Below are 27540 nucleotides of genomic sequence, written 5' to 3' on the forward strand. Positions count from 1 at the left end.
GCTCGGAAGGGTATTCCGAACAAGGTTATTCCTACCCTGATACAGGCTAGGAAAGGAGTAACGTCTAGACATTACCATCGAATTTGGAAAAAATATGTATCTTGGTGTGAGTCCAGAAATTTCCTGCAGTGGTGTTTCAACTGGGACGGTTTCTTCTCTTCCTACAATTTGTTGTGGATATGAGCCTGAGGTTGGGATCTGTGAAGGTCCCAGATTTCGTCCCTATCCATTTTCTTCCAAAGACAATTGGCTGCCCTCACTGAGGTTCAGACCTTTTTGAAGGGAGTTCTGCACATCCAACCTCCCTTTGTACCACCTATGGCGCGTTGGTACCTTAACGTGGTGTTGCAGTTCCTCCAATCGGACTGGTTCGAGCCTCTACAGGAGGTTGAGGTCAAATTGCTTACGTGGAAGGCTGTCACGTTGTTGGCTTTAGTTTCTGCTAGACGTGTGTTGGAGTTGGGGGCTTTGTCCTGTAAAAGCTCATACTTTGATGTTCCACGAAGATAGAGCTGAGCTCTGGACACGTCGGCAGTCTCTTCCGAAGTTTGTGTTGGCATTTCATGTCAACCAACCTATTGTGGTGCCAGTGGCTACGGACTCCTCAATTTCATCAGTCCTTGGATTTTGTAAGGGCTCTGAAAATCTGTGTGAAGAGGACTGCTCGTCACAGGAAATTGGACTCTGTTTGTTTGTCCTGTATGATCCCAAGAAAATTGGGTGTCCTGCTTCTAAGCTGACGATCTCTCGCTGGATCTGGTTTACTATCCAGCATGCGTATTCTGCGGCAGGCTTGCCGTTTCCTACGTCTGTCAAGGCCCATTCTACTCGTAAGGTTGAGTCTTCCTGGGCGGCTGCCCGGGGTGTCTCGGCATTACAACTTTTGCCGAGCTGCAACTTGGTCTAGGTCGAACACGTTTGCAAAGTTCTACAAGTTCGATACCTTTGACTGAACTTCAGATCATCAAGAGGCCAATCGGTTTTGCAGGAGCCTCCGCGCTCTCCCTCCCGTTCTGGAGCTTTGGTACATCCCCATGGTACTAATGTGGACCCCAGCATCCTCTAGGACGTAAGAGAAAATAGGATTTTGGTTACCTACCCGTAAATCCTTTTCTCGTAGTCGGTAGAGGATGCTGGGCGCCCGCCCAGCGCTTCATTTTCCTGCAGTTGTTATCTGGTTCAGTACAAGTTTGTTTTTAGTTAAGTACTGCATTGTTACTTGGTAAGTTAATGTTTTCAGCGGTTGCTGAGTTTTCAGGCTATGTTAGCCTGATATGCCTTGTATGTGTGAGCTGGTATGAATGTCGCCACTATCTGTGTTAAATCCTTCTCTCGAAGATGTCCGTCTCCTCGGGCACAGTTTCTAGACTGAGTCTGGTAGGAGGGGCATAGAGGGAGGAGCCAGCCCACACACTCAAACTCTTAAAGTGCCATAGGCTCCTGGTGGGCTTGTCTATACCCCAGCATCCTCTACGGACTACGAGAAAAGGATTTACCGGTAGGTAACCAAAATCCTATTTTTACACTGCAATTCAGATTTCAGTTTGAACACACCCCACCCAAATCACACACACTCTGCACATGTTATATCTGCCCCCCTGCAGTGCACATGGTATTGCCCATCTGCTAACAAACTTGCTGCTTCGATCAGGTCTGAATTACCCCCAGAGTTGGGAAACACGTGACATTCATTGCTGTGGAGGAAGGTTTCCTATGTGAATGAACAAAGTCACCTCTTACTGTATATGCTTTACTAGGTGTACGGATTTCAAACACCTTAGTCACTGTACTATTCCAGAGTAAAGGTTAAGTATAGTGTCTTTGCTGCTAGTGGCAGTCAGAAGCAGCATGTCTGGTCTGTACAGGATGAAATCTGAGAGTTTGTAGAGCTGCAGATATTTACTCCACTCTAGGAACCGATTTTTATCTGATGAGAAATGTTTTGTACTGTGATATAAACACTTTTTAAGGGCGGTATCCCATTAGCCTCGATGCTATTGCGGCCATTAAAAACGGATGGATAGCATGACTGATGGTCCTTATTGTAACCAATTAGCGTCTGTTTTTAACACCCGAATTTGGACCCGCGATCACATGGAAACACATGGGATCAGGAATAAGTCCCCGATCCCATGTGTTATCGCGGTTCCAGCAGCTGCTTATTGGGGATTATGCTTTGGGTGCCTAAAGCACCCGAAACATAATCCCTGATGAGTGCCGGCATTGGGTCTAATAGGATAGAAAGTACTGTAAAGTACTGCTGCTGATTGTATACCGCCATTAATCTGTTAACAATCCTTAATCTTAGGGGTGAATTCAGTTGTTTTGGGCACCTGTAGCTCTTATCGAAAGTGAGGAGCTATATTCAGGTGTTTGGGCGACCAGCCCTGCACTGGTCACAGTGCCAAAATTGCAGGGCATTAGCCGGGTAAACTGGTAGATCGGTACTAAACTACAGTTAAGGCTTCCAAAAGCCAGGTACACGTCCATTAAGGTGCCCAAAAGTCCTACTCGGAAGCATGATGGCCACCCAAAACAATTGAACATATCCTTGCCACTATAGATGTGAGATGAGTGTTCAAAACAGTGAGGGGAATTCAGTTGTGTTTAGCGTGGCTATTGGCAGTGGGTGCCCGACGGAGATGTTCCAGCTTTTCAGGCATAATTTCTGCTCTCAGCCTCCTGAGGTGGCCAGCTGAAATCGGCGAAAAAGTGGTGCATATGGGCGCACTAAACAGGACTTTGCATGAATTTAGCCGCATTTTGCTTTTAAACAGTGCATTTGGGTGCTATAAGTAATTCAGTCTCGCCCGATCTGCAAAATAATTGAATTGCTCCATATGGTGCTCATTACTTAGCGCCACACTAAAAACAATTTAATTTTCAACTTAGAATGTGTTTTGTGTATAAAATCTAATTTTACTGAATGGATGACTAAAGACGTCCAGTGTTATAGTATGCGTTATCTAGGAAAGAAAGAAGCAAAATCCCCCAGTGCACTAAGGTCAGATGTAGCTGCTGCCTAAAAGTCTGTGGGGCCATTATTATATATGTTCAATAAATATATTGGGGTAAATTTACTAAGGTGGCAGGTGTGGTTTTTTTTGTTTTTTAGAACCGGTGATGTTGCCCATAGCAACCAATCAGATTATTTCTATTATCTTAGAGAAGCGGCTACATAAGTGTTAAGGAGAATCCGGTTGCTATGAGCAACATCACTTGTTAAAAAAACAAAACCTCCCACCTTAGTAAAAATTTACCCCATAACAAATATTTCACTTGCTAACTTGATACCTTTTGAGCTTTAGCATAGAACAGGGCTGGGTTGTAGAACCACATATAGCCAGCATGCCCTACCTCCCTCCGTTTCACTTGTCGGGTATGCTAAAATTGTGGCAGGGCATCCTAAGGTGCTTAATTCCACAACAGTCAGTGTGCCAGCAGCCAGACATTGCTTACCACTAGTATAGACTGTGTTACAGTGCTTGGCCCATATGCAGTAATACATTTGCTTGCTCTGAGCATGAGAGCCTATGGAATAGTCTTGCTTGCCTGCTCCTAATTCAGACAACATTGTGTTCTCCTCTCTACACGTGTTTGCTATGACTGAAGTGTTGCCTGCTTCAACCAGTTACAGGAAATTTGGTGATAATGCCTGAGCGGAGAGCCAGAGCACAATAGTATAAATCACTGCTTGCCAAATAATTCTAAAATCTAGGAGCCGGAATTAAATTGTAGGAGCCAGACCGCTGCGCCCCCCCCCCCCCCCCCAAAAAAAAACAAAAAAAACAAAAAACTATAACAAGACACACAACCCACAACACAATTAAACAAAACTGCAGCGACATTTACTGAGCAGTTTCCTCCCAGTCCCCTATGGCCACACAACCAGCCCTCCGCAGCCACCATGCTGTGCAGCTTCCCTCCCCCCTCCCCCTGGCAGCCACCATCCGAGGCCACACAACAAAGTGGATACCTCCAGGCCAACCACCACTCCACAGCCACCACCCGGTCAAACGATCCCCCCCTGCCCAGTCGCTACATCACTACTCCCTCCCTACAAAGCTGCAATCCCTGGCCATGCATAGACCCTCTTATCGGAGAGCTCTATGCAGCCAGAGTTTGGATACAGCAGACAGCACAGTTTGGGACGGCCAGGCACAGCAGTCAGCGCAGGCCGGGACGGACACTATGCATATGCGATCCCGTGCAGCCGCAATACAGGCACACCCACAAATCTCTGCTGGATCTGCTTCCTCGCATAATCTGGTAGCCAGGTAGCAATATCTAGGGGTCATGGTGACCTGGCCCCTGGGATTTGTGAAACCCTGGTGTAATTGCATGTAATGGCTGATGGCGCATTTAGTCCAATACTACAATTAGCATAATACTATGATGATCTTAATACCACTGTGACTGCATTTTCAAAAGGTAAAATAGCAGACTAGTGTCACAGTAGTATGTGCAAATTTTTTTCTGGTCTCGGAATTATAAAACAAAAGCACCAATACCTTTCTTGGGAAATAGCTGAATTACAAATATTATCTAAAGCTGAAACTATCCTTTATCTGAAAAGAAGACCTCATTACACTAATCTGGTTACAATTCTCTCCTGTTTTGACCTCTGTAAGAAAAGACCAGCTTTCTTTCAGAGAGGGCAAATCCGCAGCCCTCCGTGACTCATGTAATTTCCTGTTTTCTATATCAAAATACCTTTGCAATTTCCTTATGGTAATCCTTAATTTACATCAGTTTCTTTTATCATTCTAATCTGATACAGCAACTGTGTTACAGGAGTCCATTTATCACAAGTAAACATTTTAAATCCGAAGCTCCCAACGTTTGTTTCTTATTCAGGATTTGCACAGCTCACACACAATCCCGTTAAGTTGGCAGGTGCTTTCTCATTGTGGGTGTAAATGCATATGAGGTTTAGGGGTACATTTACTAAGCAGTGATAAGAGCGTAGAAGTGAGCCAGTGGAGATATTTCCCCATCAACCAATCAGCAGCTCTGTATCATTTTATAGTATGCAAATTATAGATGTTACTTCACTGCTGATTGGTTTATGGGGCAACTTCTCCACTGGCTCACTTAATGTACCCCATAGTCTCAGGATGGTAATGCGCTGTGCATTACCACACTCCAATTTGCCTCCGGCTGACTTTACACCCCTGAACAGATGTATACAGAACAAATCCTCAACATATATATATTTAAGAGAGTCCTGTTTAATACAGATTTCAGAGTTAATGTGATTCATAGTGTTTCTTTTGGTTTTCCCTCCCTAACAATAAATAGCCTTTCCGTATCCTCCCAACAGTTCCAGACTCTGGCTGCAGTTTGAATTTGAAGATATTAAGTAGGTACACGGCTTGCATAAATGACTGTAAACCTGCATGCATGAAATGACCCTGATGCATTGCCATTCATAGCTTGACACTGGCAGCCTGCAAAGCAGTGCTTCCTATCACTGCTGTCAGTAGGACACAATTGAACATCCAGTGCAGCTGGCATGTGCGCATTTTGTCTTTCCGTGCAATAGTTTTTAATGTATCTAAAATATTGGGAAATGTCATTGTCCAATAAAATGTAATACAGAACCAATCAGCTGGGTTGGAAATTTTTGAACATTCATTATTTTAATTATTTGTTTGATGCATGTGTTTGCCAATCATTCATTTATAAGCATAATCTTGCAACTGCGCATGAAAGAAAAGTGTGCCCATGTAGTTATTTTACCTTTTATAAACAGAATATACAGTACATTACAATAATGTAAAATAGTTTTCCCATTCCTGGCTTGTAGGGAACAATGGCATGCTTTAGTTACACTGTACTGCACTTTTATTCACAGTGTAACATTTTTGTTTCCATTTCTGAATGGTATATGTGACAAACTTTGCACATGCTTTCAGACTGTTGGAGGTAAGTTCATCACTGCAGTTTTCTCTTACGTCCTAGGGGATACTGGGAATCATTTAGTACCATGGGGTATAGACGGGTCCACTAGGAGCCATGGACACTTGAGAAGTTTGATTGTGTGTGCTGGCTCCTCCCTCTATGCCCTTCCTCCCAGACTCTGTTTATAAATTGTGCCCGGAGGAGCTAGTCACATCTCTGGAAGCTCCTGAAGAGTGTTTTGTATTTATTTTTAAAGTTTGTTATTTTAAGGCAGGACTGGATGGCACCAGCCTGCATGCTTTGTGGGACTTGGAAGGGGGTGGGGCTAAACCCCAACCCCACTAAGGGTTAATGGTCCCGTTCCCCGCTGACAGGACGCTAGCTCCTGAGGGAACTATTCGCAAACTCCACCACGGCGAGCGTACATTCCAGCAGCACGCCGCCATCCCTAATACCCTGAAGAATGAAGAGTGGTGAGTACTAAGCCGGCGTCCCGGTTAGTGGGTCGCCGGCCATTATGGCGGCATGAGGGTACGGAGACGCACAGCTTCTACACGGGGCGGACTGAGTCTCCTGACTAAGTACACTGTAGTGTACACAGTACACAGTACCCAGACTGGCACTACAGCCATAAAAGGGGAATGTCTCTATTTTATGCACTCTGACACATCAGCCAATATAAAGAAGAGCGCGCTCCATAGATGGGGCGGGGCTTCACTGAGTGGATCCAGCAGCTCACCAGCGCCATTTTCTCTACTGCAGCTGACACAGACGCTGATTGACAGGGAAGCGCAACTCCTCCGGAAAACCTCCAGTTTACCTTAGTGGTACCTGGGGGTTATAGCAGGGGGGAGTGATTTACTAGTGTACTAAGTCTCTAATCTAGGTACTTAGTCTGTGACCCGGCTAAGCTTGGCATTAGCGATAAGGGCGCCGTGTGCTGGTTCCATACTCTGTGCCTCTCTGGAAGGGATCTTTTGTGGGTTAATTGTGCTTTTAACCTTTTCCTGTGTGTGTGCTGTCACCACTGCAGTATGTCAAGCAAAGAGTGTGTTTCATGTAAGGCACAGTGTTCCTCTTCTCCAGGTGGTTCCGTAGTGTGTAGTCAGTGTAGTATCCTTTCCCAGGCTAGTAGGGCAGAACTAGCATGGCTGGACTCCATTAGGGGAATGATTTCCACCATTTATACAAAATTATCTCGTAATGAGAAAGAGACGCAATACTTAAAGCAGTCTATGGATGAGTTTATGAAAAACGACTCGGTACCCAGACCAGCGTCTCAGTAAATGTAGGTGGCCCATATACTACATTCTGACTCTGATGAAGGGTCAGAAAGGGAGGAAGGTGAGGTGGACACAAAGGTAGGGGAGGGTACTCTGTCACAGGGTGTTGAGGCTCTCATAGATGATATTAGAGAAGTTCAAAATATCCCTGATAAGGTGACAGAGGAGAGTGAGGAATCTTACTTTTAATATTACGAAAAAATCCTCAGCCACTTTTTCTGTGTCCAAGGAACTAAATACCCTGTTTGAAGAACCATGGGTTAATCCAGTTAAGACACTTCAAATTCCCAGGCGGTTGTTATCATCTTTTCCTTTTCTTCCTGAGGATAGGAAAAAATGGGAAAATCCACAGATAGTGGATGCGTCAGTCTCCAGGCTCTCATGTAAAATTGTACTACCTGTGCCTGGTGCAGCCTCCCTAAAAGATGCTGCTGATCGCAAGATTGAGACTACATTAAATCTTTGTATACTGCTGCCGGGGTGGCCCAGAGACCCACTATAGCATTTGGGTGGATTACACGAGCCATTGCTAAATGGTCAGGTAATTTAATTGAGGGGTTAGACACCTTACCTCAAGAGGAAATTATTTTGCTCCTGCAATATATACAAGACTCTGCAAACTTTATGGTGGAAGCCATAAAAGAAATAGGTTTGCTTAATGCACGCACTACAGCTATGGCAGTGTTGGCACGCAGAGGATTATGGCTACGTCAGTGGACTGCTGACTTGTACTCCAGGAAAGGAGTGGAAGGCCTGCCTTTCACAGGAGAGGCCTTATTTGGATATGAACTCGACAAATGGATCTCCCGAGCTACTACGGGTAAGTCCACATCCCTACCTTCTGCAGCTCCACCAGCAGAGAAGACCTACTCAGGACCTAATCTACAGTCCTTTCGGACTGCCAAGTTTAGGGGCAAGGCCAGAGGTTCTTCTACCGCCGCTAGAGGTAAACCATGCAAACCAGTGACTGCTGGTTCACAAGAACAGGGCTCAGGCTCCGCTTCCTCAAAACCTTCCACATGACAGTGGACCGTGATGCCTGGAAAACATGGGGTGGGAGCCTGGCTAAAATTCTTCAGTCACATCTGGACAGGATCGTGCCAGGATCCGTGGGTCATAAACCTTATATCCCAGGGCTACAGACTGGAGTTCAAGGAGCTCCCACCTCACAGATTCTTCAAATCAGGCGTACCAGTTTCACAAGAGGCGAGAGTGAACTTACACGATGCCATTCAAAAACTGTTAATGACCCAGGTCATTATTCCAGTTCCACCTCATCTACACAACAAGTTACTATTTCAGCTTTATAGTACCGAAACCAGACTGATCGGTAAGACCGATTCTGAACCTCAAGTCATTGAACCCGTACTTACGAGTGTTTAAATTCAAGATGGAGTCTCTGAGAGCAGTAATCTCCGGTCTGGAGGAGGAGGAATTCCTAGCATCTCTGGATGTCAAGGATGCGTATCTTCACATTTCGATCTGGTCGCCTCATCAGGCTTATCTACGGTTTGCACAAAATGGTAAGCTGCTCAATCAGATTGTGATGTCACTCAGGTGCTAAAAGGGAGGGGTAATTCTGTGTAGGAAAAAAACAATTTGTGTTCCCTAATGCACACCGAGTGAAAAATATTACTACATAATAGTCAGATAATACGGAGATCTTAGTTGCGTATATCTGCAGATATAGGGTTAAGCCCCCAGGCAGATCGACGAGGCTTCTCCGTCACTGGGGGTCCCTAATACTAAGTATGGGTCCGGGGTGCAGGACCCCATAACGTCGGCACAGGTCGGCTACCCCAGGTCAGCACTCAGGTGAGAATTAATAAGGGTTAATAAGAAGCACAGAAGTGCTATGTTAGTGGTGTGATTAAAATAATACAAAAATATATACAAAGTGATAGGGAAAATTATAAGTGTTAATAAAGTGTTAGGGTGTGCCGACCTGAAGCCGCCCAGCCATACCACCACAGGGGCCACCGCACCCCACACCATAAATAATTACAAATATGTCTGGGTTAATTCCCAGTGTAAGGCCACATGGTAATGGCTCCTACAGCATCTGAGAGCCAGCTTACCTGGAGATACCCCTAGCTTCTCCAATGGCAATACGGTTTGCACTGCAGGACTTGCCACTACCAGTTTCAGGCCCTGCCATTTGGTCTCTCCACGGCACCGAGGGTGTTCACCAAAGTGATTGCAGAGATGATGTTGCTCTGCAGACAGAGAGTGAACATAGTTCCGTACTTCTCATAAAGGCACCGTCCAGGGTACAGCGGTTGGAGAACATTGTCCCCTCAACCAGACTACTCCTGGATCATGGGTGGATTCTGAACCTGCCAAAATCTCACCTGGAACCAACGCAAAGCCTTCAGTTCCTGGGAATGATAGTGGGCACAGAGTCTCAGAAAGTATGTCTTCCCTTGGAAAAGGCAATGGAAATCCAGTCGATGGTTTGGGCCGTCTTGAAGCTGTCCTGAATCACAATGCATCTCTGTATACGCCTTCTGGGGCAAATAGTGGCTTGTTACGAAGCAATTCAGTATTGAAGGTTTAATGCGAGGCCCTTCCAGCTGGATCTGTTGGACAACTGTTTCTTCCGGATCGCATCTTCACATGCACCAGAGGATTTGTCTGTCACCAAAAGCCAGGATCTCTCTCCTGTGGTGGCTACAGACTTCTCACCTAGTCAAGGGTCGACTGTTCGGGATTCAGAATTGGATCCTGCTAACCACTGACGCAAGCCTCAGAGGTTGGGGAGCAGTCACCCAGGAGGTGCAGTTTCAGGGAAGGTGGTCAAAACAGGAAGTCGTCCTTCCAATTAACGTCCTGGAACTCAGGGCTATCTACAATGCCCTTCTGCAGCCCTCGTCTCCTTCAGAGTCAGGCCATTCAGGTCCAGTCGGACAATGTGACGGCGGTAATGTATATAAACAGACAGGGCGGAACGAAAAGCAGAGCCACAATGTCAGAGGTGTCAAGAATTCTACTCTAAGCGGAAAAACACGCCGTGGCGTTGTCTGTGATCTTTATTCCGGGAGTAGACAACTGGGAAGCAGACTTCCTCAGCAGACACGATCTGCACCCGAGGGAATGGGTCCTTCACCCGGAAATGTTCCGACGGTTGACACGTCGGTGGTGGTAGCCACAAATCGACATGATGGCCTCTCAACTCAACAAGAAGCTCAAGTGGTATTGTTCCAGGTCGAGGGACCCAAAGGCAGTGGCGGTAGACACCCTGACAACTCTGTGGGTCTACCAGATAGTGTACTTGTTTCCTCCCATTGCTCTGATCCCAAGAATTCTAAAAAGGGAAAAAGTTCAAGCAACCCTCATTGCTCCGGACTGGCCAAGAAGGGCTTGGTATGCGGATCTTCTCGAGATGCGGATCTTCTCGAGATGCTGATGGATGATCTGAGGGCTCTGCCTCTTCGAGAGGATCTTCCGCAACAGGGTCCGTTCGTCTATCAAGACTTACCACGGCTATGTTTGATGGCATGGAAGGTGAATGGCTGATTCTAGCCAGGAAAGGGATTCCTGACAAAGTCATCCCGACTATGATCCAAGCCAGGATGGGGGTAACGTCTAAACATTACCATCGTATCTGGAAGAAATATGTCTCTTGGTGTGAGAGCAGTCCATATTCTACGGTGGACGTTTCCTGCTTTTTGTGCAGTCGGGAGTGGATGTTGGCCTATGCCTAGGCTCCATAAAAGTCCAGAATTCGGCCTTGTCTATTTTCTTTCAGAAACAATTGGCTTCTCTCCCTGAGGTCCAGACGTTCTTGAAAGGTGTTCTGCACATCCAACCTCCCTTTGTGCCTCCCACGGCACCTTGGGATCTCAATTTGGTGCTGCAGTCCCTCCAATTGGAGTGGTTTGAACCGTTACAGGAGGTAGATTTAAAGTATCTTGCGTGGAAGACTGTCACACTGTTGGCCTTGGCTTCAGCAAGACGTGTTGGAGCTGGGGGCGTTGTCTCACAAGAGCCCCTACTTAATTTTCCATGAGGACAGAGCTGAACTCAGGACTCGTCGGCAATTTCTTCCTAAGGTGGTGTCTGCATTTCACATCAACCAGCCAATTGTTGTTCCGGCTATTACGGACGTCTCTGCTACTTCAAAGTCTTTTGGATGTTGTAAGGGCTTTGAAGGTCTATGTGAAGAGAACTGTTCATCACAGAAAATTGCACTCGCTGTTTGTTCTTTATGATCCCAATAAAATTGGGTGTCCTGTTTCAAAGCAGTCCATTGTGTGCTGGATCAGGCTCAGTATCCAGCATGCTTATTCCACGGCAGGTTTGCCGATTCCGAAATCTGCTCAAGCCCACTCTACTAGGTCGGTGGTTTCCACTTGGGTGGCTGCCCGGGGTGTCTCTGCTTTACAGCTCTGCCGCTCAGCTACTTGGTCGGGGTCGAACACGTTTGTTAAGTTTTACAAGTTCGATACCTCGGCCTCTGAGGACCTTCAGTTTGGTCAATCAGATCTGCAGGAACCTCCGCACTCTCTCCCACCTGGTTTGGGAGCTTTGGTGCTTTCCCATGGTACTAAATGGATTCCCAGTATCCCCTATGTACTGGTAGGTAATTAAAATCCTGTTTTTACACCGAAGTAAGAAGGTCTTTCTGCGTTCGTAGGATCATTTGAAAGATCAGAAAATACATCTTAAAAGTAGAATTTTTTTTTTACTGTTCTCCATAAGTAAAACCGGTTATTTCTCATAGCGGCATAAAATTTAGGAAGATAGTGTGCCATTATTCCCACATCCTATTGCATTCACTCTCTTAGCTGCACAGTGATTGTGGCTAGCCGGGTGGCATCATGCTCACCTGTAAACAGACAGTAATTGGGTCTCCCCCTGGATTTATGATGGTTAATTAGACAGATGTGAAAACTGATCTTGATGAGATCCCTATCCTCATGTTGTAAATACAACCTGGTGCATGCAGGAAGCAGCATTGTCATTGCCACGGGTTTTTATTATGTAGTCATTTGATTTTTATCTAGTAGTATCCCAGATCATTAATGCCATTGTGACCCTAGTGTTGAAGATGTGTTTAGAGTCTAACATACAGTAGGCTGTGTCTGATTGATAACATTTACATAAATGGCACGTTTCCCGATCGCGCCTATTAGTTTAGTCTGGTTTAACCTCTTTTATGCGGCTAAACCTGACACAAATGGGCGCAAAAAACGTGGTAGGGAGTATCAAATTAATATTCCCCACTGTGATCTCCCATCACTTTAGACGGGAGATCGGGGGCAATAACATTTGAATCCCCAACCTCCCCTAGAATTGCATTGTTTGCTACAAGTTCCATCACTCTTTCTATATGATTCCTACCGGTCCCACTTAATCTATTCAGTGATTGCGTTGTCTGGGAAGTGATGTTGGTTTGTATATGAGTAAAGTAAAATATAGTGTGACCAAGGTACAAGCACCCTTGTCATATCAAGCCTCTGTATCTTCCCTGTTGTTTTTTTGTAACCGTTCCTATGAATTTTTTGAGTCTCTCTACAGTGTTCAATGTCCAAAATTAACACTATGGGTGGTATTCAAATGATCACAAAAAGAACCAGCTAGCAATAGCGCCTAAGTAAATAAAGAAGTATTCCAATTCCCCCTGTGCGCTGCCGTACAGGCACTGTGTGTATGCCTTTAAATACTGCAAAGCAAATAGAAAAAAGAAAAGGCTGTGCTCATAGGAATGAGATCAGAGGACGTCTCCCGCTGCAAGTTGTCACTTGTTTCCAGTGCATCTGCCGCGTGCCCCTCTCCCCTGCCAGCATACGAGTGGGCACTTCAGTGGACCTCACCTGAGGACGCTCGGTGACGCCAGCCCACAGGAGAGGTAAAACTCATTGCACCTGCCACCTGCTCTGTTGATTGCCGGGACTTATACACTGCTCCTACATACAGTCTAGAGAGCGGAGCCCTCTTGCTACGAACAGTTATTTATTATACGAAAAGTATCTGTTTGGGACACATTGTAACTATTGAGAGTTACAATGGCAACAAGTGTATCTGAGGCGTCACACTGTATGTGGACATTATTGTGATTTAATTGCGTACGGTGACCCAGTGAACTTTCTATTATCTATACAATTTTGTATATTTTTATACATATTTTAAATGTGCTCTCTTTTGATGCTATTGTATTCAAATGTGAGCTTTTAATAAATATTTTAGAGATTGTATACTTCAGCTCTCCTTTATTTGTTAATTCTCATTCCTATTAGTGCAGCCTTTTCTTCGGTATTCAAATGATATATCACACTCAATCTCCTTTTGAAAGTGATCCCAGTTATTGTGCTTATCGCGCCCATAGTAATCTGGTTTAGCTGTGTAATGGGTTAGGGCGCCTTGCTACCCCAGGGGTAGCGAGCTGAAATGATATCACACATCAGCAGAAACAGAACGGGTGTGGAAAGAATTGAATACCACCCAATGTGTCCTAATGGCCTTAACGAGGGGATTGAAATTACCCCTTTCCCAAAGTAAAGACCATGTTTTCTTTTTCCTTTTCTACAAAAACATAATGGTTTTTCTATACACCATGCTCGTGAATACCAGCTATACTGTTGCATTGTTTTATCATATTGTTTTTGTATGTTTTACTGCAGAAATATGTAGATTTTACTTGTATATGATTGGTGGAATTGTACTATAAAGATAGGAATGTTGGTACGCTAAGGGCGTGGCCTAGCGTGTTGGTGATGTGAGGAGATCGGATAACTTGAATGTGGATATGGTACTGGAGATCTTTGCCTGGCAAATATTGCTCTAAAGGCAGGATAATTTACGATACACCTCAAGCTGATTACGCTGGCGGCGGTTTTAACAGCTGTATTTGGTACGTGATTTTAACGGTTTATTGTGTCTACCCATTAAAAATAAGGGATACCCGCACCATGTGTTTTCATTAATTTCAGAATGAAAAAAATAAAAAATATATAAATTTTCTCTATCAATATCGTGTATATACTGTGTGTGTGTGTGTGTGTATGTGTGTGTGTATATATATATATATATATATATATATATATACACACACACACACACACACACACACACACACACACACACACACACACACACGATGTACGTGTACCACTATCAATCCAGTTGTGAGAACGACTGTTTCAGGCCCCCAAGGGCATTCTTATTCATTTTGAGAGGTGTACAAAGGGTGTTGCATGGTGTCCCAGCATTGTATCTTACAATAAGAAACATCCTTTGATTACACCTGCTTAGGAAGGTGCATACAAAAATGTGAATTTGCTGCAAAAATAGATTGTGATTTAGAAATTGAATTGAATTGCAGAACTCGGTTATGCTCCTGTTAGCTATGATATTTATAATTGTCTACTGTTGGTGGTTTTCATAATGTAAATTCTTGTTTACTTGACCAGATTAACAGAAAAGGAAATATAACCTATGTGAATTCATAGGAAGGTAGTACATTCTATTTATCAGTGGATAAATGCATTTAAAACCTAGGGACATTTGATACCACACTTGTAATGAGGAGTACCCAACCACCACTGTGGATAGCTCTGGGACCTTTTGATCTTCATTCTTGTAGGTGCTTTGTGAACCCATAATATATAAAGTATTACATTTAAAGATAGATGATGTGCTCTGGCCTTCTGTTTCAGTGAAATATTAATTCCTCCTCATTTTGCATTGCAGATATTTCTCCTGGCATGTCCCCCATGTAAAGTTGCCACAATAGTATTCAGGTGGGTACTTTGCTTACTGACTTTGAAATATGGAAATTGTGTAATTGTAATCTTCCTTTTTCCCCTTTTTTACCAGCAAATTATAGTCTAAGTAATTATAGACCAGTAAGTCTTACATCTATAGTGGGGAAAGTACTGGAAGGTGTTTTAAGGGATAGAATACAGGCGTTCCTTGAAACCAGTAAAGTTATTAATAGGAACCAACATGGATTTGTGAAGGATAGATGATCTATGTCAAACATGACACATGATGTCAAACTAACTTATTAGGAAACAGTTAGTTCGAACCTAGATCAGGGTAAAGAAGTGGATGTAATCTTTTTAGACTTTGCTCAAACATTCGATACAGTACCCCACATGAGACTTATCTACAAATTAAGAGAACTTGGGCTAGGGAGCACAATATGCACTTGGGTTAGTAACTGGTTGAATATAAGGAAGCAGCGAGTGATGGTAAATGGAACTTTTTTGAGATGGACTGAAGTAATAAGTGCGTGCCACAAGGGTCTGTACTTGGACCACTATTGTACTACATTTTCATAAATGATCTAGAAGTAGGTCTAGAGAGCAGTGTAAATGTTTGCAGACGATACCAAACTGTGTAAGGTTATAAATTCGGAGGGGGATGCTGAGTCTCTTCAGCACAACTTATTTAAACTGTAAACATGGGCAGCAAAATGGAAAGTTCTATATAAACAAATATAAGGTAATGCACTTCGGTAGCAAGAACAAGAATACCACCTACATACTAAATGGGGAAGTACTATGGGATTCTGTACTGGAAAAAGATTTAGGTGTTCACATAGATCACAAACTCAACAGTAGTACCCAAAGTAGGAATGTAGCAAAAAAGGCAAACCAGGTATTAGCATGCATAAACCGTGGAATTGATGCAAGGGATGAGCGTGTTTATATTCCCATTATATAAATCACTAGTGAGGCCACATCTCAAACTGCACAGTTATGGGCACCATACTACAAAAAAAAAAGATCCTGGAACTAGAAAAGGTTCAGAAACATGCAACCAAATTGATTAAGGGGATGGAGACTCCAGAATACGAGGAAAGGCATGCTAGACTAGGCATGTTTACACTGGAAAAAAATGAGATTAAGAGGGGACATGATTCACATTTACAAATATATAAGGGGTCAATACACACAGCTAGCGGGGGATTTGTTTTTGGTAAGGTCATAACAAAGGACACCTGCTTAGGTTAGAGGAGAGGAGATTTTGCACACAGACGGAAAGGTTTCTTCACAGTAAGGACAATACTTATTTGGAATTCCTTTCCTGAAAAAGTAGTAATGGCGGACTCTGTCATTTACTTTTTAGAATGGGTTAGATAAATTCCTAATGGATAAGTATATACAGGGTTATGGTGGATAAATCATGTACTATAGTAATAAAAAACAAAGGCGTATTTTAGATAACCGCTAAACATTCAGTGTAGGAGAGCACTAACAGGTTGAACTCGATGGACAAATTGTCTTTTCTCTTACGTCCTAGTGGATACTTATGATCTGTACTTTAGTACCATGGGGTATAGGTCGGGTCCACTGGAGCCTGGAACTTTAAAACCTTTAGTTTGTGTGTGTGCTGGCTCCTTTCCTCTATGCCCCTCCTACCAGACTCTGTTTAGAAAAAATGTGCCCAAGGAGCCGGGTGCATTTCTCTGAAGCTCCAGACAGTTTCCTTTATTTTTATTTTAGTTATTTTTAGGTAGCCCTGGTTCTCAACCAGGCTACCTGCTTCGTGGGACTTAGAGGGGGGACCGAACCAACCTTCTGAGGGTTAATGGTTCGTAATCCCAGCTGACAGGACACTGAGCTCCTGAGTTGCTGATCACACATCGTTAGTATGTGTGCCCACGCTGGCAGCTAGCCGCCACCCTCTAACAGATGCCGAAGATCAAGGTGCGGTGAGTGTTACACCGGGGTCTCTGTTAGCGGGTCCCTGGTGCAATTTTGGCGGCATGTCGCGGGTCGCGAGCTGCATTGCCTGCCGCGGACAAACCTGGCTCTACCACAGTGCTCACTGTCAATCAAGGCTTTCTCCGGCAGGGTCCACAGGTTATCCACAGGATAACATTGGGATATGATGGAGCGACAGCGGATTGGCACCAAACAATCACAAGCTTTCTGGCCTCCCAGGATGCCACGGGCTCGTCCATATATTCCCGCCCACTGGCTCAGTCAAATCAGTTTTTTGTTTGGTGCGGCAGGAGCCGGACCATGGTCACAGGGCTGCTGTGTTTGGCAGCCCTAAGATTTATTATTTTATTTTTATAGTCTTACTACATTGTTTTGAGTGATCTTTCCTAACGGCGTCTTACACGCATATTGGAAAGGGTCGCAACAATGCTTACCCACGGTACAAGTGCTGTCTGTGTCGGATATACTAGCAGGTCCAGCAGACTCTACCAGGCTGTGGCCGGAGCACGGGGAGAAGGTAAGGCATCGGTTACGCTTAGAAGGGGAATACGGACACAGCCGCACTGGTTTGGGAGGAGACAATCAAACCGTAGCTGGCGCGGAGCCACCACGGGTGCTCCAGCACTAGGGCTTAGGAATCATAAGGCACCAGGATTAGTTTGAGGCTGCGATCCCTAGGGTTGATGTCAGCAGTGGGGAGTCAGATGCTCTCCTGGTCGCCCCTCCCCCAGTTCATGACCAGTTTCCGTGCGTCTCCCGCCATGAACTGATTGCCTCACTTCCGTCTCGGACGCTACCACGAGGGGTCTCGGTTGCACCATAGGCCGCTGCGTCTGTGTACACTAAGGTTTACCGCTAAGAGACCGGGTCACAGACATGAGCATCTCCATGCACTAGCGTTCACTGAGCGTCTGTGTCCACTAAAAGTTACCAGAGCGGCAGTGTACACTAGTATTGTCTGGATCCACTCAGCGTTCGCTAACGTATTGATCGATCCTGGGAGTGGGGCGAGTCTCCCTGTATCCCACTCTACGGAGTACTGGTTATACAGCACTAAATTTCTATCTACTTTTTGTCAGTATGAATAGTTAAGTTTAGTGCCTATTGCATATGAGTTTGTGTACATTACTGTGGTTTTTCTTCGCAATGCGTCTGAATACGTTAAATAACTGTATAGAACAGAATTCAGTAAATGTACTCCTACATACTTGAAATGTGTTCGTAGTTGATAATATGCTCATATGACTAATATAAACATGTGACTGACTGCTAGTGTGATTGCTGACTTTATATATGTTTGTCAGTGGTTTCTTCTGAGCCTCAATGCTGGTGCTTGGGTTGGGGTCAGATTGATCACTTTTATACAAGTAAAGTGATTACAGTCACAGATTGTGTAGTATACTGTGAAAAGCTGATTGTTTATCATGTCTAAGAGCGGTGACAAGGTTACATTAACACCAACACTCATAACATGTTTATCCTGCAAGGTGGGGTTATCAACTCAGCATCTGGCACATGATGGGTTATGTGAAAATTGTTTTGCGTTTCAGCAGATTGCAAGGCAGATCCCTGTTCAACGACAAATAGATCCACCTTGGGCTATGTTTGCACAAACCTTATCCAGTATAGCTGACAGGTTGGTCCCTACAGCTTTAACTTCAGGAATAGGGTACAATATTAACCCATACATGCAGCTCCCATCTTATGGTATAGCCCCAACAGCTTCTACAAATCAACAAAGCTGATAAACCAAGGGTAAATATATAATCAAATTCACAGGCTACACAGGATGATACATCAGATGAGGATAGCTCCATATACTGTACTTCACCATATGAAGAACAAGTGGAAGGTTTCAGCTCAGAGGATATAGCTGAGTTTATTGGAGCAATGAAGGCTATCCTGTCTCTAGAGGATTCAGCTGAGCCAATAATAAATACTAAGGCACCTGTGTTTAAACGTCCCAGAACAATTAGGGTTGAGTTGCCAGGGTCAGAGGAACTGACGGAAATTATGGAGGAAGCTTGGGCTACACCCAATAGGAAATATAGAATTCCAAAAAAATGGGATTCTTATTACCTTTTCCAACTGGGGAATGTTTAAAAAGAGAAGTGCCTCCTAAGGTAGGTACGCACGTCATTCGATCAGTGCGAAAATCTATTTTGTCTTTACCATCTACGTCATTAAACGATGTCACAGACAGAAGAGTGGATAGTTTTTTGAAAAACATTTTTTCTTTGTCAGGGGCAGTCATAAGGCCGGCTATGGCCTCAGCCTGGATGGCAAAAGCGGTAGTTGAATTGAACTGGAAAACGGACTCTCAGCACCTACTAGGGAGCATGAGTCCCATATAGCTCATATGAAACCGGCTGCGCTATTCTTAGAAGAAGTAGCAATGGATATGGGTACGATTGCTTCTAAAGCATCAGCCTTAACGGTAGCTGCTCGCAGAGCAATTTGGCTACGTATATGGAAAGCTGATTCAGAATCCAAGAAGGTTCTGGAAGCTTTGTCTTTTTGTTGGGAACATTCTTTATGGTAAGGAATTTACATATTCTGGAGTCAGAAGTAGAATCCAAGAAGGTCAGGTTTCCTGCCAGTTATAACCCTAAGCCTAAGGGTTCGGGGTTTCGGCCATTTCGGTGGCAAGGTAAAACAAAAGGTAAAAAATGAATCGAAGCAAACCCAGTACAATAAGTCTGGTAAAGCAAAGAAGCATTGGTTTAGCAGAGGTCCAGCTTCCAAACCAGAACAGAAACCATCAGCCTGATGGTGCGGGCCTCCACCTGGGGGACTCCAGGGTAGGAGGCCGACTTCTTCAGTTTGCACACATATGGCAGCAGTCGACAACAGATGCTTGGGTGCAAGAAGTGGTATCTCTGGGTTGTTTTCCCTTTCAAGAAGCAGCCTCCTCAAAGGGTTTTTTTTTTTTTTTTTTGCACCAGCCCGTCTCATATAGAGGCGAAGGCCAGGGCCCTGCAAGAAGCAGTTCAGAAATTGCTTCAGTCCGGGGTAATTATTACAACGGGGGCAGGGTTTTTACTCCAACCTATTTTTGGTCCAGAAGCCAAATGGATCATTTAGGCCAGGGGTGGGGAACCTCCGGCACGCGAATCCGTTTGCTCAGGCCCACCCGCTTCTGTCAGCGAGACACGCCGCCGCTCAGTCCGGCGGCAGCGTGTCTCAGCTGTCAGGACAGGGAGGAGAGCGCGGCTATGTCGGGTGGTTGCGGCGGCGTGAGTACTTCAAACCAGCCGCCGGTTCGTGAGCCAATCAGGAGCCGCAGCTGCCGGTCCGCGAGCTCTGATTGGCTCTCGCACCGGCGGCTGGTTTGAAGTCCTACACTCCGCCGCCACCCGACATAGCCGCGCTCTCCGCCCTGTCCACTCCTGACACATGAGTAACGCTGCCGAATGGAGCGGTAAGCAGCAGGGAGGGGGGATCTGTATACCTGGCACTGTGGGGGGGGCATCTGTATACCTGGCACTGTGGGGAAATTTGTATACCTGGCACTGTGGGGGACATCTGTATACCTGGCACTGTGGGGGGCATTTGTATACCTGGCACTGTGGGGGGCATTTGTATACCTGGCGCTGTGGGGGGCATTTGTATACCTGGCGCTGTGGGGGGCATTTGTATACCTGGCGCTGTGGGGGGCATTTGTATACCTGGCGCTGTGGGGGGCATTTGTATACCTGGCACTGTGGGGGGCATTTGTATACCTGGCACTGTGGGGGGCATTTGTATACCTGGCACTGTGGGGGGCATTTGTATACCTGGCACTGTGGGGGGCATTTGTATACCTGGCACTGTGGGGACATTTGTATACCTGGCACTGTGGGGGGGCATCTGTATACCTGGCACTGTGGGGGGGCATCTGTATACCTGGCACTGTGGGGGGGCATCTGTATACCTGGCACTGTGGGGGGGCATTTGTATACCTGGCACTGTGAGGGCAATTGTGGATCTGGCACTGCACTATTTGGGGCAGACCTACTGGGGGGCAGGGTAATTTTTTAAGTTGAGAATTTTTGTATGGCCCCTGAAGAATTTTATAAATATCCAAATGGCCCTCTGTAGAAAAAAGGTTCCCCACCCCTGATTTAGGCCCATTCTCAATCTCAAAATGTTAAACAAATACATTTGGGTCCCAAGGTTCCACATGGAGACGTTACGCTCCATAGTTTTGGCCATGGAACCGGGGGATTACATGGTATCTCTGTGTATATACAGGATGCTTACCTGCATGTGCCTATAGCATTGTCCCATCAGTGTTACCTCAGGTTCGCTATCCTCCAGCAACATTTTCAATTCCAGGCCTTACCCTTTGAGTTAGACACAGCCCCCAGAGTATTTACCAAGATCATGGTGGTTATGGCAGCTTATCTCCGCAAGCAGGGGATAAGGATTTTTCTCTGACGTCCTAGTGGATGCTGGGAACTCCGTAAGGACCATGGGGATTAGCGGGCTCCGAAGGAGGCTGGGCACTCTAGAAAGATTTGACTACCTGGTGTGCACTGGCTCCTCCCACTATGACCCTCCTCCAAGCCTCAGTTAGATTTTGTGCCCGGCCGAGGTTGGATGCACACTAGGGGCTCTCCTGAGCTCTTAGAAAGAAAGATAGACTTAGGTTTTTTATTTTCAGTGAGACCTGCTGGCAACAGGCTCACTGCAGCGAGGGACTAAGGGGAGAAGAAGCGAACTCGCCTGCTTGCAGCCGGATTGGGCTTCTTAGGCTACTGGACACAATTAGCTCCAGAGGGATCGACCGCAGGCCCAGTCCTTGGTGTTCGGTCCCGGAGCCGCGCCGCCGTCCCCCTTACAGAGCCAGAAGCAAGAAGAGGTCCGGAAAATCGGCGGCAGAAGACATCAGTCTTCTCCAAGGTAGCGCACAGCATTGCAGCTGTGCGCCATTGCTCCTCACACACACTTCACACTCCGGTCACTGAGGGTGCAGGGCGCTGGGGGGGGGGGGCGCCCTGAGAAGCAATTATAACACCTTGGCTGGCAAAAATACCACAATATATAGCCCTAGAGGCTATATATGTGGAAAATACCCCTGCCAGAATCCAGAAAAAAGCGGGAGAATAGGCTGCGGAAAAGGGGCGGGGCTATCTCCTGCAGCACACTGGCGCCATTTCTCCTTCACAGATCCACTGGAAGGAAGCTCCCTGGCTCTCCCCTGCAGTCTACACTACAGAAAAGGGTAAAAAAAAAAGAGAGGGGGGGCACTAAATTTAGGCGCTGTATAAATTATATAGAAAAAGCAGCTATAGGGGACATAACTCAGTTAGTCCCTGCATTATATAGCGCTCTGGTGTGTGCTGGCATACTCTCACTCTGTCCCCCCAAAGGGCTTTTGTGGGTCCTGTCCTCTGTTGGAGCATTCCTTGTGTGTGTGCGGTGTGTCGGTACGGCTGTGTCGACATGTTTGATGAGGATAATGATGTGGAGACGGAGCAGATGCCTTTAGAAGGGATGTCACCCCCTGCGGGGCAGACACCTGAGTGGTTGAGCTTATGGAAAGAAATGAGTGCACGTATAGACTCCTTACATAAGAAATTTGACGGCATGCCAAATGTGGGACAGCCGACTTCTCAGCTCGTGCCTGCCCAGGCGTCGCACAGGTCATCAGGGGCTCTAAAACGCCCGCTACCTCAGACCGCAGACCCAGATGTCGACACTGATACTGACACCAGTGTCGACGACGATGAGTCTAATCTGATGCCCACTAAGGCCATTCACTGCATGATTGAGGCAATGAAAGAGGTGTTACACATTTCTGATATAAATACAGGTACCACTAAAAAGGGTATTATGTTTGGGGAGAAAAAACTACCCGTAGTTTTTCCCCCATCAGATGAATTAAATGAAGTGTGTGAAGAAGCGTGGGCTTTCCCTGATAAAAAATTGGTAATTCCTAAGAAGGTACTAATGGCGTTCCCTTTCCCGCCAGAGGATAGGTCACGTTGGGAAACACCTCCTAGGGTGGATAAAGCGCTCACACGTTTGTCAAAAAAGGTGGCACTACCGTCTCCGGATACGGCCGCCCTCAAGGAACCTGCTGATAGAAAGCAGGAGGCGATCCTGAAGTCTGTATATACACACTCAGGCATTATACTTAGGCCAGCTATTGCGTCAGCTTGGATGTGCAGTGCTGCCGCTGCGTGGTCAGATAAACTGTCAGAAAATATTGACACATTAGACAGATACACGATCCTGTTAACCATAGACCATATAAAAGACTCAGTCTTATATATGAGAGATGCACAGAGGGAAATCTGCCGACTGGCATCTAAAGTTAGTGCATTGTCCATTTCTGCTAGGAGAGGCTTATGGACTCGCCAGTGGACAGGAGATGCAGATTCTAAAAGGCACATGGAAGTGTTGCCATATAAGGGTGAGGAATTATTTGGGGATGGTCTCTCGGACCTAGTTTCCACAGCAACGTCTGGGAAGTCGGCATTTTTACCCCATGTCCCCTCACAGCCTAAGAAGGCGCCGTTTTATCAGGTTCAGTCCTTTCGGACCCAGAAAAACAGGCGTGGAAAAGGCGGGTCTTTTCTATCCAGAGGCAGAGGTAGGGGATAAAGGCTGCAACAAACAGCAGGTTCCCAGGAGCAAAAGTCCTCCCCCGCTTCTTCTGCCAAGTCCGCCGCATGACGGTGGGGCTCCATAGGCGGAGCCTGGTACGGTGGTGGGCCGCCTCAAGAATTTCAGCTAACAGTGGGCTCGCTCACAGGTGGATCCCTGGATCCTTCAAATAGTATCTCAGGGGTACAAACTGGAATTCGAGGCGTCTCCACCCCACCGGTTCCTAAAATCTGCATTGCCGATTGCTCCCTCAGACAGGGAGGCGGTGCTAGCGGCAATTCACAAGCTGTATTCCCAGCAGGTGATAATCAAGGTACCCCTACTTCAACAAGGCCGGGGTTACTATTCCACACTATTTGTGGTACCGAAACCGGACGGTTCGGTGAGACCCATTTTAAATTTGAAATCCTTGAACACATACATAAAAAAATTCAAGTTCAAGATGGAATCGCTCAGGGCGGTTATTGCGAGCCTGGAAGAGGGGGATTACATGGTATCCCTGGACATCAAGGATGCTTACTTGCATGTCCCCATTTACCATCCTCACCAGGAGTACCTCAGATTTGTGGTACAGGATTGCCATTACCAATTCCAGACGCTGCCGTTTGGACTGTCCACGGCACCGAGGGTATTTACCAAGGTTATGGCGGAAATGATGATACTCCTTCGAAAAAAGGGAGTTTTAATTATCCCGTACTTGGACGATCTCCTAATAAAAGCAAGGTCCAAGGAACAGTTGTTGGTGGGAGTAGCACTATCTCAGAAGGTGCTGCACCAGCACGGCTGGATTCTGAATATCCCGAAGTCACAGCTGGTTCCGACGACACGACTACTGTTCCTGGGTATGATTCTGGATACAGTCCAGAAAAAAGTGTTTCTCCCGGAGGAGAAAGTCAGGGAGTTGTCATCTCTAGTCAGAGACCTCCTGAAACCAAAACAAGTATCAGTGCATCGCTGCACGCGGGTCCTGGGAAAGATGGTGGCTTCTTACGAAGCAATTCCCTTCGGCAGGTTCCATGCCAGAATCTCAGTGGGACCTGTTGGACCAGTGGTCCGGATCGCATCTTCAGATGCATCGCTTGATAACCCTGTCTCCAAGAAGCAGGGTGTCTCTACTGTGGTGGCTGCAGAGTGCCCATCTTCTAGAGGGCCGCAGGTTCGGCATACAGGACTGGGTCCTGGTGACCACGGATGCCAGCCTTCGAGGCTGGGGGGCAGTCACACAGGGAAGAAACTTCCAAGGACTATGGTCAAGTCAGGAGACTTCCCTTCACATAAATATTCTGGAACTAAGGGCCATCTACAATGCCCTAAGTCAAGCAAAATCCCTGCTCCTACACCAGCCGGTGCTGATCCAGTCAGACAACATCACGGCAGTCGCCCATGTAAATCGACATGGCGGCACAAGAAGCAGGATGGCGATGGCAGAAGCCACAAGAATTCTCCGATGGGCGGAGAATCATGTACTAGCACTGTCAGCAGTGTTCATTCCGGGAGTGGACAACTGGGAAGCAGACTTCCTCAGCAGACACGACCTCCACCCGGGAGAGTGGGGACTTCATCCAGAAGTCTTCCAGATGCTGGTAAACCGTTGGGATAAAACCACAGGTGGACATGATGGCGTCCCGCCTCAACAAAAAGTTAAAAAGATATTGCGCCAGGTCAAGGGACCCTCAGGCGGTAGCTGTGGACGCTCTAGTGACACCGTGGGTGTACCAGTCTGTTTATGTGTTCCCTCCTCTGCCTCTCATACCAAAGGTATTGAGAATAATAAGAAAGAGAGGAGTAAACACCATTCTCGTTGTTCCGGATTGGCCAAGACGAGCGTGGTACCCGGAACTTCAAGAGATGCTCTCAGAGGACCCGTGGCCTCTACCGCTCAGACAGGACCTGCTACAGCAGGGGCCCTGTCTGTTCCAAGACTTACCGCGGCTGCGTTTGACGGCATGGCGGTTGAACACCGGATCCAAAAATAAAAGGGTATTCCGGAAGAAGTCATTCCTACGCTTATTAAGGCCAGGAAAGATGTTACGGCAAAGCATTATCATCGCATATGGCGGAAATATGTTGCATGGTGCGAGGCCAAAAAGGCCCCAACAGAGGAATTTCAACTAGGTCGATTTCTGCATTTCCTGCAAGCAGGAGTGAATATGGGCCTAAAACTAGGCTCCATTAAAGTACAGATCTCGGCTCTGTCGATTTTCTTTCAAAAAGAACTAGCTTCAGTACCTGATGTTCAGACATTTGTGAAAGGAGTGCTGCATATTCAGCCCCCATTTGTGCCACCTGTGGCACCTTGGGATCTCAACGTGATGTTGAGTTTCTTAAAATCACATTGGTTTGAACCACTAAAAACCGTGGATCTGAAATATCTCACGTGGAAAGTGGTCATGTTATTGGCCTTGGCTTCAGCCAGGCGAGTGTCAGAATTGGCGGCTTTATCATGTAAAAGCCCTTATCTGATTTTCCATATGGATAGGGCAGAATTGAGGTCTCGTCCCCAATTTCTCCCTAAGGTGGTGTCAGCGTTTCACCTGAACCAGCCTATTGTGGTGCCTGCGGCTACTAAGGATTTGGAGGACTCCAAGTTGCTAGACGTTGTCAGGGCCCTGAAAATATGTTTCCAGGACGGCTGGAGTCAGAAAATCTGACTCGCTGTTTATCCTGTATGCACCCAACAAGCTGGGTGCTCCTGCTTCTAAGCAGTCTATTGCTCGCTGGATTTGTAGTACAATTCAGCTTGCACATTCTGTAGCAGGCCTGCCACAGCCAAAATCTGTGAATGCCCATTCCACAAGGAAGGTGGGCTCATCTTGGGCGGCTGCCCGAGGGGTCTCGGCTTTACAACTTTGCCGAGCAGCTACTTGGTCAGGGGAAAACACGTTTGCAAAATTCTACAAATTTGATACCCTGGCTGAGGAGGACCTGGAGTTCTCTCATTCGGTGCTGCAGAGTCATCCGCACTCTCCCGCCCGTTTGGGAGCTTTGGTATAATCCCCATGGTCCTTACGGAGTTCCCAGCATCCACTAGGACGTCAGAGAAAATAAGAATTTACTCACCGGTAATTCTATTTCTCGTAGTCCGTAGTGGATGCTGGGCGCCCATCCCAAGTGCGGATTGTCTGCAATACTTGTAAATAGTTATTGTTAACTAAAGGGTTATTGTTGAGCCATCTGTTGAGAGGCTCAGTTGTTTTCATACTGTAAAACTGGATATAGTATCACGAGTTGTACGGTGTGATTGGTGTGGCTGGTAAGAGTTTTACCCGGGATTCTAAATCCTTCCTTATTATGTCAGCTCGTCCGGGCACAGTGTCCTAACTGAGGCTTGGAGGAGGGTCATAGTGGGAGGAGCCAGTGCACACCAGGTAGTCATAAATCTTTCTAGAGTGCCCAGCCTCCTTCGGAGACCGCTAATCCCCATGGTCCTTACGGAGTTCCCAGCATCCACTACAGACTACGAGAAATAGAATTACCGGTGAGTAAATTCTTATTTTCCATACCTCTACGAACTTTTAATCCTGGCACAATCCCAGGAATTGCCATTATGCCATCTTCAACAGACAATAAGTTGTCTACAGAAACACGGATGGATCATAAATTGGGCAAAGTCGTCTCTGATTCCGTCACAACGGATGATTCACTTGGGGGCTGTATTGGATTCAAGTCTGCAGAAAATATTTTTACCTCTGGAAAAGATATCCAAGGTGCAGTTTGACTCAGGAATTGTTGCAGTCAATATCACTTCACGCAGCGATGCGAGTGATGGTGTTGATGGTGTCAACATTCGACATGGTGGAATATGCACAATTCCACTCAAGACCTCTGCAGCATCTGATTGTGGCCAGATGGAATGGAGTACATCAGACAATAAAGAAACAGATGATGATACTTCCAGTAAAGGTAAAAAGGTCATTAGCCTGGTGGCTACAGACATCCCATCTAGACAAGGGGAGACCCTTTTGGATATCAGATTGGGAGATCCTGACAATGGATGCCAGTCTACAGGGTCGGGAGCAGTGTCCGGAAAATTATGGCTCCATGGACAATGGACCACAGAAGAAAGTTGCCTGCCAATAAACCTG

At 46.2% G+C, this 27540-nt stretch overlaps 1 protein-coding gene across 1 annotated transcript in view; it reads left to right on the forward strand.

The window, feature by feature from the left end:
* TMEM164 (transmembrane protein 164) overlaps window positions 1–27540 on the forward strand; it is a 226317-nt gene that overhangs the window by 80166 nt on the left and 118611 nt on the right. Inside the window, exon 2 of the mRNA XM_063937303.1 lies at window positions 14880–14929. Coding sequence (XP_063793373.1) covers window positions 14880–14929 — 50 coding nt within the window. The remainder of the gene's footprint in view (window positions 1–14879; window positions 14930–27540) is intronic.

This window comes from Pseudophryne corroboree, chromosome 8, assembly GCF_028390025.1.
Source record: "Pseudophryne corroboree isolate aPseCor3 chromosome 8, aPseCor3.hap2, whole genome shotgun sequence".
Lineage (NCBI taxonomy): Eukaryota > Metazoa > Chordata > Amphibia > Anura > Myobatrachidae > Pseudophryne > Pseudophryne corroboree.